Consider the following 12,415-nt stretch of genomic DNA (forward strand, 5'->3'; position numbering starts at 1 on the left):
ACAGACCTATTTTCCTCTTGGTGCAGATATTAATTGGAAATAATATTCCAAAAAATTCTGCTCATTCAATTTTCCTCATCACCCAGGGGTACAAAATAACAGTATGTTCAACACAGCAACTAAAAAGAAAAATAGGAGGAAGAAAGCTGAAGGCTTTTTAAAAAAATATAGAAGTGCCCATCAAAACTGACTTGCAACACTGAAGAGATGGAGCTACACAATACAGGTTAATTAAATAATTAACTTGATATAGTCTGTTTGCCTTTATCCTGTTACATAAGGGATAGGATCAAAATGGAAGGCCATCAATGCCACCTCACAGTATAAACTTTGAGCTTAATCACAACAATTCTGCACTGTGAATTTCCACACAATATTATTCAGTTACACTACTGTACTCCTTAACTGTGCAATTGTGCTGCTGTGACGCTTAATGTTACATTTGTTATTGTTGTGATTCAGATTCTAGCCCCCTGCAGTTAGTTAGCATTTTGAACATGACTTTAACGACAAATACTAAATCTTATGATTGTAGGCAACACACACAAAAAAAATCAATTAGCTACCTCCGTGCCTGACGTTATATACATTTCAGCATTTGTCAGATCATTCTAAAAATATTGTTCTCTTAGCTACAAAAGTAAACTAAACATGAAATGCATTCAATAGGTTTGAAGTTCTTTAGAAAACGTGATCAAGGAAATTAGCAGCCTGAAGTAGATGGCCCAGAACAAAAGTTTTCATAGATCCCAGGATAATATGTTTCAGAGTAATAGCTCAAAACTACAGCAATTTACCTGATGCCCGCATTTTAAACATAACCAGACAGTTGGATGGTCATCAAGTTCGTGTTTGTTCTCTGTTTTGACATTTGTTTTGCAGTCCTCACAAGCATTCCAACAGCGCTGATGCAATTGTTTTTTAATCTGGTTTAGGTTCAGTCCCTTACGAGTATGTACACATTGTGTCACTGCAATAAACCAGAAATTAAGCAACAGGTTGTTTAGAATTTTTGGTATTGAGTTGTACACAAAACGGTATTGATTAAATTCAAATAGTTTAAAGGAAGATTTAACTTGAACTGCTGCTATATGCCTAATACAAATGCATGATAAAATGTATAATGAACATGTTCTGATATTAATATAGAGTAATGCTATGTATTGACAGAAAGTTAAAGCTGCAGTGCCATTGTGTCATACTTTGGAATAGGAGGAGGACAGACTGATATTTGTACATTCCCATTGCATTCTTGGTCTTTGTTGGTGCACCAATATAAAGAAAATATTGCCCCACGAAGTTGACAGATAAATTACTGGTCAGGAGTTTGCAGTTATAATGTCAGTGTTTTTCATCATTACAACTCTGAAATTGACAGCAGTTCCTGGCAAATTCATATATGTATTTAAACCTGGAAACCTGGAGTTGCTGCCAGTGATTACCTGCTCTCTCACTTTACACACCATGTGTCGCACTGTAAAAATCTTATATCTTGAATGAGGTGTAATTGGATTTTTAAACAGCATATCATACCTTAATTACTGCTGAACAATCTCTCAGTGCCTGCAAAACTGATTCTGTATCTGTGGAATGTTAAATTTCTAAATTATAATTTAAATATTCAAAGACTTTAATTTCTTTTTAACGTTCAACATATTTCATCTTCTTGATCCCATATGCATATCCCAATCTTTATTATTCTCTGCAAAATGATTTAAACATAAAGGATAATCAGTGCTTTTGCTTGCTGTCTGTGAAAAATTGTCAATGTGACTGTGGGGCGGCACTGCGGTACAGTAGTTAGCACTGCTGCCTCACAGCGCCAGGGACCCAGGTTCAATTCCAGCCTTGGGTTACTGTGTGGAGTTTGCACATTCTTCGTGTGTCTGCATGGGTGCTCTGGTTTCCTCCCGCAGTTCAAATATGTGCAGGTTAGGTTGATTGGCCATGATAAATTGCCCCCTAATATTAGGGAATTAGGAGGATAAATATGTGGGGTTGTAGAGATAGAACACGACCTGGTTGGGACTGTTGTCAGTGCAGGCTTGATGGACCAAATGGCCTCGTTCTGCACTGTAGATTGTATAACTGGTTACTTGGACTGCTTGGTGTTAGATGCTAGAGCTGAAGCTGGAATGGAATTAATGTCAAGAAAGTAAAGTCCACACCAGTGATTATTAGATCTTCGTGGGCAACATTCTTCGAGGTCAATGGTAAATAGTGTCACTTCACTTTTGACTATCAAATCTTGGCCGATATAGCTATGATCATGCGCACCTCTAAGTGGTTGACTACAGCAACTCAAATAATCTGAAAGCAGGTCACCTGCTTACCTTACTATGAGATTGGAGATACAGAACATTAATCGGGGGCAGTCAGGAAGAAATTTTTAATTAAAAGCTACGTAGCCTCACATTTTTGTTACAATTACTTCTTATCACGATTTTGCAGGAACTAAAATACCTCTTCTGTAGTACAGATTAATGTCGGTTCCAGTCTTCTTCGAGGGGTAGCACTTTCACATGGTCATGGATTCAAGCCCGAATCCAAAAAAATTTAAAATAAAATTTAGGCCAACAGTTCACGTGAGAATGTTGCACCAAAATATTTTGCAGATGCAATATTTGTCTGTTCAGGTGTACATAAAATGTCCTGTGAAGCTATCTGAAGGACAAAGGTGTTTTCCTAATACTCTGATCCCAAATAGTAAAACTGATTACCAACCCATTTATTGTGGGAGCTTGCGGTACATAAGTAGATGTTACTGTTTGCCTGCAATGACGACACTTCTAAAGTAGCTTTTTGACAGTGAAGTACTTTTGAGATGTGGAAACCGCTAATATAACTTAAAAATTTTTTCTCTGTACAGTGGCCGTGTTTTGTGCATTTACATCACTGGTCACTGTTATATTGAATGATGCAGAATATGACAAACGGGGCCATCTAACTCTACTGCAGTTTTCTTCAAGCCTTCCTCATCTTTCAGCGAAGCCCTTTATTTCCTTCTCACCTGTGTGCTTACTTTGGTTCCCTTTAAATGCATTTACATCAGGGGTATTTAATTTTCTTAGATCGGGGCCATATTTCAATTATTTTCTCACAGGGTGAACGAAAGATAAGACATTAGAAATCTCTCTTGCTAGTTATAAAAGCAAGAAACGTGCATGCTTCAAAGAAGACTAATTTATTAGCTTACTTGCTGAGAATTTAGAAACAGGAGTTGCTTGACCAGAGACCAATATTGGTCACCAAGCACAGGAGGTGATGGGTGAATGGGACTCGTGCAAGGTAGCCCCGAGATGGTGAAAAGCGATGGATTGCAAATTCTGTATTGTTCTTGTTTTTTTCTCTCTCTCCTGTCCTAAAGCAACCTAACAGTGTAATTAATTCCAACAGCAATCCAACTTAATTCAAGGGCTTTTAAAATGGAATGAAGCTCCTGCCCTAAAGCAGACATATCTTGCATTAACAGCTTGCTCACTGCTGCCAAGTTTAGCACTTACAACAGCTGCCTAGAGTGTGAGTTTAAGGCTGATTCAAGGTCGTTGACCTACACCTGATAGCCCAAACTGACGTTCAGTGACTGTCAATGGGAATTAAGTAGGTGAAGAACTAAACGACTGTGAATCTGTGAGCACATTCAGCCAGGAAATGGCACAGCAGACCCAAAGCATCCCCTAGAGTCAGTGCTGCAAAACTACATCGCTTTCTAATAGCAAAGAAAGGCACAAGTCACACAATTCCAACACAAACAGCATAAACAGCAGCAATTCTGATACAAATCTATGAATTTCCTGCTGATCTGGCACCCAATATTTCAATTCAGTACTTGTTGCTTACAGGATATTGGCAGAATAATTCTTGATTTGCTACAGTAATTACTAGAACAAAGAGAAGTACAGCACAGGAACAGGCCCTTCCATCCTCCAAGCCTGTGCTGATCGCGATGCCCTAACTAAAAAATCTTCTGCCCTTACTTGGTCTGTATCTCTCTATTCCCTCCCTTTTCACATACCTATCCAGATATCTCTTAAATGTTGCTAATGTGCCTGCTTCCACCATCTCCTCATGCAGTGCTTTGGAGGCACCCATCAATGTCTGCATGAAAAACTTCCCCAGCACATTTCCCTTGTACTTTCCCCCTCTCACCTTGAAGCTGTACTCCCTTGTAATTGACACTTTCATCCTTAGAAAAAGCCACACTACCCACACTGTCTATGCCTCTCAAAGACCATCGAGACCAGGCAACATCAGAGTGAACCTCCTTTGCACTCTCTCCAAAGTTTCCACGTCCTTCTCGTGGTGTGGTGACCAGAATTGAACGCAATATTCCAAACGCGGCCTAACCAAGGTTTTATATAGCTGCAACATGATTTCCCAACTCTTGTACTCAATGCCCAGGCTAACGAAATCAAGCATGCCATATGCCTTCCTAATCACCTTCACATCTAAATTTGATCCTTCAAAATATTTCACCTCACATTTGTCCAGATTAAACTCCATTTGCCATTTCTGTGCCCAATTCTCAAATCTATCTATATCCTGTTGTATCCTCTGACAATCCCTGGCACTATCAGCAGCTCCACCCTCCAGATCATTTATATACACTACAAACAGCAGAGGTCCCAGCACTGATCCCTGTGAAATACCACTAGCTACAGATCTCTATTCTGAAAAATTCCCTTCCATCACTACTCTTTGTCTTCTATAATCAAGCTTGGTCTATATCCATCTGGCTAGCCTGCTCCAAATCCCATGTGATTCTAGCTTTTGTATCAGTCTGTCATGAGGGGCTTTGTCAAATAAACTACATCCACCACCTTTCCCTCAATTATCTTTGTCATCTCTTCAAAAAAATTCAATCAAGTTGGTGAGACATGACCTTCCCCATACAAAACCATGCTGCTTGTCACTAACTAGTCCATTTTCTTCCAAATGTTCATGTATCCTCTCCTTCAGTATCATCTCCAAAAGCTTTTCCACCATAGATGTGAGGCTCATTGACCTATAATTTCCTGGATTATCCCTGACTGCTTTCTTAAACAAGAGAGCAACATTGGCTATTCTCCAGTCCTCTGAGACCTCACCTGTGGTCAAACAGGATGTGGAGATATCTATTAAGGCTCCAGCTACTTTTCCTCTTGCCTCCCACAGTAACTGATCAGTTTCAATTCATCCCTGGCAGACAAACACTCCGTAACACCCTCTCCCCCAACCCTCAGCAGACAAACACTCAAACATTCTGTCTGTCACACCTTTAGAGATATGGTCATCAGGTCTCAGGCTGAGGGCTGCCACTCACCTTCCTTCTGTTTCCCTTCCATGTTTATTGCTGATAGATTTATTAGTGTATTTTGAAAACTGATTGAATAGACACCCTTGGTGGGCCAAACTCTGGGCAAGTCTGATTTACATTACTTACCTCAACTATTCTCTGTGGTAACAAGTTCCACATTCTCACCACTCTCTAGAAGTTCCGTCTGAATTCTGGGAGCTACCTCTCAATTTTTATTCAAGAAAGACAGTACTCCAAGTGTGGTCTAGCCAAGGTTCCAAACAGACTTAAGCATAATATCTCTATTTCTCAATTCAGTTCTTCTGGAAATAAATTTTAGTACTTAGTTTGCTTTTTTTGATGGCCTTATTGAATGCTGTAATGTTGTGATTTTTGAATTTGTACTCAGAGATCCCCTTGTTCCTCTGCCCTGTTTAGATTCTTATTTTCCAAGTAATATGTGACATCTTCCTTTTTTGTTCAAAATGTTACACTTCATACTTAATGATGTTGAAATTGGACAATGATGTGCCCATTTATTCATGCCTTATTGTAATTTGTTGCAGTTGGTTTCAACCACCATTTAGAAATCTTTTGTTTCAAACTTTCTAAACTGGCTAGTGTTCTAACTGCGATCAGTTGGGTCCTGGTCGATAAGCTAGAGGGTAGTGCATTCTGTCAATTAAAGAAATCAAGTGATATTGTGCAAGAAATAAAGTAATGCTCCCCTGCTTAATGCAGAACTACCCAGGTATCTACCCTGCTACATCTAGCTGTCTATTTACCAACCAAAATTAGGCTTGTTGCATGAAGGAGTCCTCAATGTGCTTTAAAACTAGTGCAGTCAATCAACTTATACATTTTACTCTACACGGTACTAATAAAAATAAATGTCTTGTATGGATAGCTATTTAGAAAACACTGAGCATTTACAGTAAAACAAAGGTTCCACCCAAGTATCACCCAAAGCCACCAGACATTTACAGTTTTTTTACATGTAATCTTTTACATGGGAAGTCTGAGGTCATGTATCAACTGACTCAAGACCAACTTCTTCCCTGCTGCCATCAGACTTTGGAATGGACCTACCTCACATTAAGGTGATCTTTCTCTACACCCTAGCCATGACTGTAACACTACATTCTGCACTCTCTCCTTTCCTTCTCTATGAACAGTATGCTTTGTATAGCGTGCAAGAAACAACACTTTTCACTGTTTACTAATATGTGACAATAATAAATCAAATCAACTTTTATTTTAATTGTTTTGATTACTGATTTATTTGACCCTAATTTATTTGAGCCACAGCTCTCTACATATGAAAGATAGTCTAAAAGAATCTCAACAAAACTGAAATGATGTGAAAGAATATACTTTTGTAGGAAAAGCATAGTTCACAGAATAGTACATCACAAGACAGACCATTGTACCCAAGCTGACACATTCAGAGCATATTCCTATTCGTTTCACTTGCCCTCACATCACAATTTGTAATCAAAGAAACATTTTCTTACCACAGGTCTCAGCGATCTGTGGAGAATTTTGTCTTTCCTTTTTCTTTCCCATTTCAATGGTCTCTCAGTATTCTTCAACTATAGTGCCCACAAAGAAAGAATGGTAACTTCAAGACCAAGCATCTGGAAAATTGTGCACCTGAAGATAGTAAATAAAAACAACATGCAATGATGTTAAAAATAACTTCACAAATGTACATTATGAACAAAATGACTATAGGATCTACAGGAGTAAACAAACCCTGATCACATCTGAATAATCAGCACACAACTAAACAAACCTCCCATCTCCCTTATAAGCAATATTATCTTCAAAACCCCACTAAATTTATCATCCGATAAAGGAAACAATTTCTCCCCAGCATCCTCACAAATTCACTCAACTCTGAACTCCCTCTGCTCTGTGTATTAGCTGCAGCTCAGTGGTGATATTGTTGCCTCTGAATCAGAAGATTGCAGGTTCAAGTCCAACTCCACATCTTGAGTACAAAATCGAGGTTGACATGAATTGTGTAAAGGGAGTCTATGGAGATCTTTTGGGTGGGACATTAAACTGAGCTTCCATCATCCCTCTCAAGTGGATGCAAAAGATTCCATGGCACAATTTCAAAGAATTGCAGGAGGGAGGTAGTCAGGAAGGAGCCAATATTTGAGGAAACAAAACTTGTGAAATGTTAAGAGTTTACAGAATCACCAGATGGAACCTTGCACTGAGGAGTCTGTTCAAAGGGTTGAGTGAAGACCACCTTGTTTAAAAGGATACTGGAAGATTCACCTTGGCAGGACATGAAGAAGGGATCTTATTAATGCTGCAAGGAGTTGGACTTTAAACTTAAACCTACACTCTAAAGAGAGTGCGGTATAATGTACAAACATGATTGGGGTTTCCATTGCAAGTTAAAGGGAAATCCTTTTCTGTAATTTAATTGATATTGATTTTAGTTTGTTACAGGAGAAGTCTTAAAATGTGAAATCTTGTATGATCCACTGGAAAATTCATCTCTTTTTTAAAAGTTACCAGTCTCTGCAAGGATCATAAGATGGACAAATAACTAAATGTAATTTTCCAAACCCCTCACATTCAAAAGTTCAACTTCCACCTGCATGTCGACAGACAATGCACATCTGTGTGCAGTTCTGCTCAAACCGTCGAAAACTATCTACGTAGCTGAAACAAAAGCAGAAAAGCTAGAAAGATTCAGGAACTCAATCACTGTCTGTGGGAGAGAGAGAAACAGAGCTAACATACATTTCATATGAAAGATCTTTGAGGAAATGGTAATTTCCCCAGTATGGCCCTCATCCTGCTCCATTATGTCCAAGAGATGCAGATTTGAACAGACAGCTGCTTTAGCCATTCAACACCAAATCTGGTTGGACGCACATAAAGCACTAAAGTACCATGCTCTAATCTGCCAGAACTGAGCACTACTCCAAGATGGAATGCAAATATAACACCCAGCCCCTCTTTTCTACTATGCATTCCCCTCATCTTCTACACCTTCATCTCCAACATTATGACAAATAGTTCATGGGCTTCTTTGAGATAATCCAATTAGTTGCCTCTGCCACTTTCCTCCATTTCCTAGCCCTAAATTTGTATCTTACGCTAGTCTCTATCTCCCCTTGTCCCTTTTTCGGTCATGTCGTCCATGACACTTACTTCCTGCTTCTCAACCCTATTTTCATTAATTTGCTGAATGCTCATTGTGCCTAAAGCAAAATACTGTAATGCTGGAAATCTGAAATTAAAAAAACTGTCCCTTGGTAATATAGTCCAAAAATGGTACGTTAGTTTCCACATTGGGCAGCACGGTAGCACAGTGGTTAGCACTGCTGCTTCACAGCTCCAGGGTTCTGGGTTCAATTCCTGGCTCGGGTCACTGTCTGTGTGGAGTTTTCACGTTCTCCTCGTGTCTGCGTGGGTTTCCTCCTGGTACTCCGGTTTCCTCCCACAGTGCAAAGATGTGCAGGTTAGGTTGATTAGCTATGCTAAAAACAAAATTGCCCCTTAGTGTCCAGGGATGTGTAGGTTAGAGGGATTAGTGGGTATAATATGTAAGGATATGGAGGTAGGGCCTGGGTGGGATTGTGTCCGGTGCAGACTTGATGGGCTGAAGGGCCTCTTTCTGCACTATAGACTTCTATGTATGCTGATAAAACAAAACTGAGTCCATGAGAAGATCAGCCATGATCTTACTGAATGGCGGAGCAGGCTCAAGGGGCCAAATGGTCTACTGCTACTCCTCACTCTTATGTTCTTTTCTCCTCTTGTAGCTAAGTATCAATTTTTGATAATGTTTCTGCTATATCAGGGGCAGCATGATGGCACACTGATTCACACTGCTGCCTCACATTACCAGGAACCTGGGCTCAATTCTTGGCTTGGGTCACTATCTGTTTGCACATTCTCTCCGTGTCTGCACGGGTTTCCTCCGGTTTCCTCCCACAGACCAAAGATGTGCAGGTTAGGTGGATTGGCTAAACTGCCCCATATGTCAGGCGACTAGCTAGGGTAAATGCATGGGGTTATGGGGACAGTGCCTGGGTGAGGTGTGGTTGGTGCAGACTCAATGGCCCAAATAGCCTCCTTCTGCACTGTAGCCTATGATTCTATGCAAGTTGTTTGGCCCAATGTTTAGGCTTGGGACAGAGGACTACCATGTCCTTGGTGTGTAAGTCTTTGATCTGTATTCAATTCAGCCTTGTTCAAATGTTTATAAAAGATTTTGAGTAATACTAAGCATCAAGTTTGTCATCAGAGCTTGAGATGGATTGCAGCCCTCTCAGTATGTGGGTGGTGTTTAATCAATTCGTATTGCCAGTAAATCACACGTTCAAACTTATGAGTGACTAATTCCTAATGCATGTGATTCACAGACCACTTTGTTTCATCATTTTATAATCTTATTCTCCTTCCACAATGTAGATTTAGCTTTTCTGATTTCCATCCATAAAGTTCCCATGGAAGAGTTTTGTATAGGAGGAATTATTGTGCTTTTAAGATCCAAAATGCGAATAGTTGTATATACTGTGAAAGCTGGAAGTGTGAAACTAAGAAAGGAAAATATTAGAAAACTCAGAGCAGGTGGAGTGAGAAATTGAGTTTCAACTTCAACAACAACTTCTATTTATATAGTGCTTCTAACATAAGTCAGAAGGTACTTCACAGGAGCTTAGAAAACAAAATATGATACCGAGCCACGAGATATTGGAGTAGAAAGTTTGGTGAAAGATATAGATTTTAACAAACATTTTAAAGGAGGAAAGAGGGACAGAGGATTAGGAAGGCATGAATGAATTTTAACAGCAGATAAGCTGAGACAGGTTCTGAGTTGTGAAATGTTGCACAGATGGCAATGAGCAGTTCCAGTTCCTGGGACAGATATGTGATCAGAACTCAAAATCAAATATGACCCCAAGGTTGCAAATGGTTGGGTTCAGCATCAGATGGTTGCCAGAGAGGCAGATAGTATTGGCAGCTAGGGAGTGGAGTCTGTATTGGAAACAGAAGATAACTGCTTCAGTCTTCCTAATATTTATTTGGAGAAATTTTTTGCTCATCTGGTCATGGATGTCAGACAGGCAGTATGACAATTTAGATATGCCTGAGGAGTCGAGGGATGTGGTGGTAACCCCACTTTCCTGCACCACTCCTTTTGCCACATGTTTACATCTCTAATTTTCTCATTCCAATGCCAATTCACATGACTTAGGTAGCAATCCGGAGATTATAAATCCTTGAGGACCTGTTCTTTAATTTAGTTCCTAGTGCCTGATAATCCCCAAACAGGTCCTCTCTCCTTGTCTTGCCTATGCTGTCCCAACATGGACCACAACAATGGGATCCTCCCCCTCCCACTTCAATATCTTTTCAGCTGGTGAGAGATGTCCCTCACCCTGGCACCGGAAAGGCAACATACCATGCGGGACTCTTGATCCTGCTTACAAAGGATGCTATCAATTCCTTAATTATAGAATACCCTACAACTACCATTTGTCTTTCCCCCCCCCCCCCTTCCCCCTTCCCCCCCCCCTCCCCCCCCCCTTCCCCCCTCCCCCCCCCCCTTCCCCCTTCCCCCCCCCCCTTCCCCCTTCCCCCCCCCCTCCCCCCCCTTCCCCCTTCCCCCCCCCCTCCCCCCCCCCTTCCCCCTCTCCCCCCCCCCCTCTCCCCCCCCCTTCCCCCCCCCCTTCCCCCTTCCCCCCCCTCTCCCCCCCCCCCTTCCCCCCCCATGCATCCTGTACCACTGTGCAGTGGTCAGCAAGCTTACCCTCCTTATAGCCCTTTTCCTCATCCACACAGGAAGCAAATACCTCATATGTGTTGGCCAAGGTCAAGAGCTGAGGCTCCTCCATTCCTAAATTCAGGATCCCTCTGTCTGCCTCACTTGCAGTCATACCTGGCTGACCAAACAGTTGGGTTCAGCTGACCAAATTAGATGTACTTAATCTACCAGGTGTGACCACCACCACCTGAGATAAAAGGGCAGTTGACCAAAAGCATGTTCTAACAGGCTCAGTTTAAGGAGTGTTTTAATTGAAACAAAGAGGTTTCAGGAAGGAATTCCAGAGGCCCAGTTTAGCTGAAAACATGGCCACTGATGGTGGAATGATGAAAATGAGATCATTGAATGTCTACAGTGCAGGAGGAGGCATTCAGCCCATCAAGCCTGCACCAACAATTCCATCCAGGCCCTAACCCCATGTATTTACCCCACTAGTCCCCCTGACAATTTAGCATGGCCAATCAACCTAATCTGCTCATCTTTAGAGTGTGGGAGGAAACTAGAGAACCTGGAGGAAATCAGGCGCGTATGGGAGAACTTGCAAACTTCAGTCACCCAAGACTGGAATTAAACACATGCGATAATGTCATTTATACAGTAAATGGCAGAACCTTTAAGACTATTGTTGGGCAGAAGGATCTGGATGCACAGGTACACAGGTCACTGAAAGTGCAACGCACTTGACCCGTTGACCCGTTTCATGTTGATCAGTTTAAGCCTTCTCTGTCTTTTGCATCATTGTTGTATTTATTTGTGTGTATACTACATTCAGGACCACATCTATGTACAGTATCCTGACAGGCCAAGCTTTGTTCCTCTATTATAGAATTTGAGAAGAGAATTAAAAAAATACGGCAGCCAGAAGAGAGACTTTTGCCTTACTCACAAACTGCCTTGTTCCAGCAAGGGGGTCATCCTTGTGGAATGAAAAGGGCTATTACTCTGACACCGAGGTCAGAGTGCCGACCACTGTGCCATCCTTGCACAGAAGAGACCAGAGTTAGATGAATATAGATATCTCAAGAGATCAATTGGAGGAGATTACAGAAATAAAGAGCGATGAGAACATGGGAGGGTTTCAAAACAAGGAGAATTTTAAAATCAAGATGCTGTTCGACTAGGTCAATGAGCATAGAGGTGGAGGATAAACAGGAATTAGTGCAACTTAGATACAGGTAACCCAGATTTGGATGACCTCAAGTACACATATACGGAGGATGGAAGGCCAGGTAAGACACACACAGACAGATGGAAGGCCAGCTAGGAGTGTGTTGGATTAGTCATGCCTGGAGGTAGCAAAGGCACTGCTGAGAGTTCCCGAAATACGTGAATAAATATTT

At 41.1% G+C, this 12,415-nt stretch overlaps 1 protein-coding gene across 4 annotated transcripts in view; it reads right to left on the reverse strand.

Annotated features, from left to right (window-relative positions):
• usp16 (ubiquitin specific peptidase 16) overlaps positions 1–12,415 on the reverse strand; it is a 38,231-nt gene that overhangs the window by 25,662 nt on the left and 154 nt on the right. For 3 of the 4 annotated variants that reach the window (XM_080203966.1, XM_080203965.1, XM_080203967.1), the window contains exons 2-3: positions 6,790–6,928; positions 798–970 (exon numbers count right to left, since the gene is read on the reverse strand). In XM_080203966.1, the coding sequence (XP_080060092.1) occupies positions 798–970; positions 6,790–6,841 (225 nt within the window). In that variant the 5' untranslated portion in view covers positions 6,842–6,928. Of the gene's footprint in view, positions 1–797; positions 971–6,789; positions 6,929–12,415 lie in introns of those variants that run through there. The other variant, XM_080203968.1, reaches the window with a different exon arrangement.

Source organism: Carcharhinus amblyrhynchos, chromosome 15 (assembly GCF_965287045.1).
Source record: "Carcharhinus amblyrhynchos chromosome 15, sCarAmb.v2.hapA, whole genome shotgun sequence".
Taxonomy (NCBI): domain Eukaryota; kingdom Metazoa; phylum Chordata; class Chondrichthyes; order Carcharhiniformes; family Carcharhinidae; genus Carcharhinus; species Carcharhinus amblyrhynchos.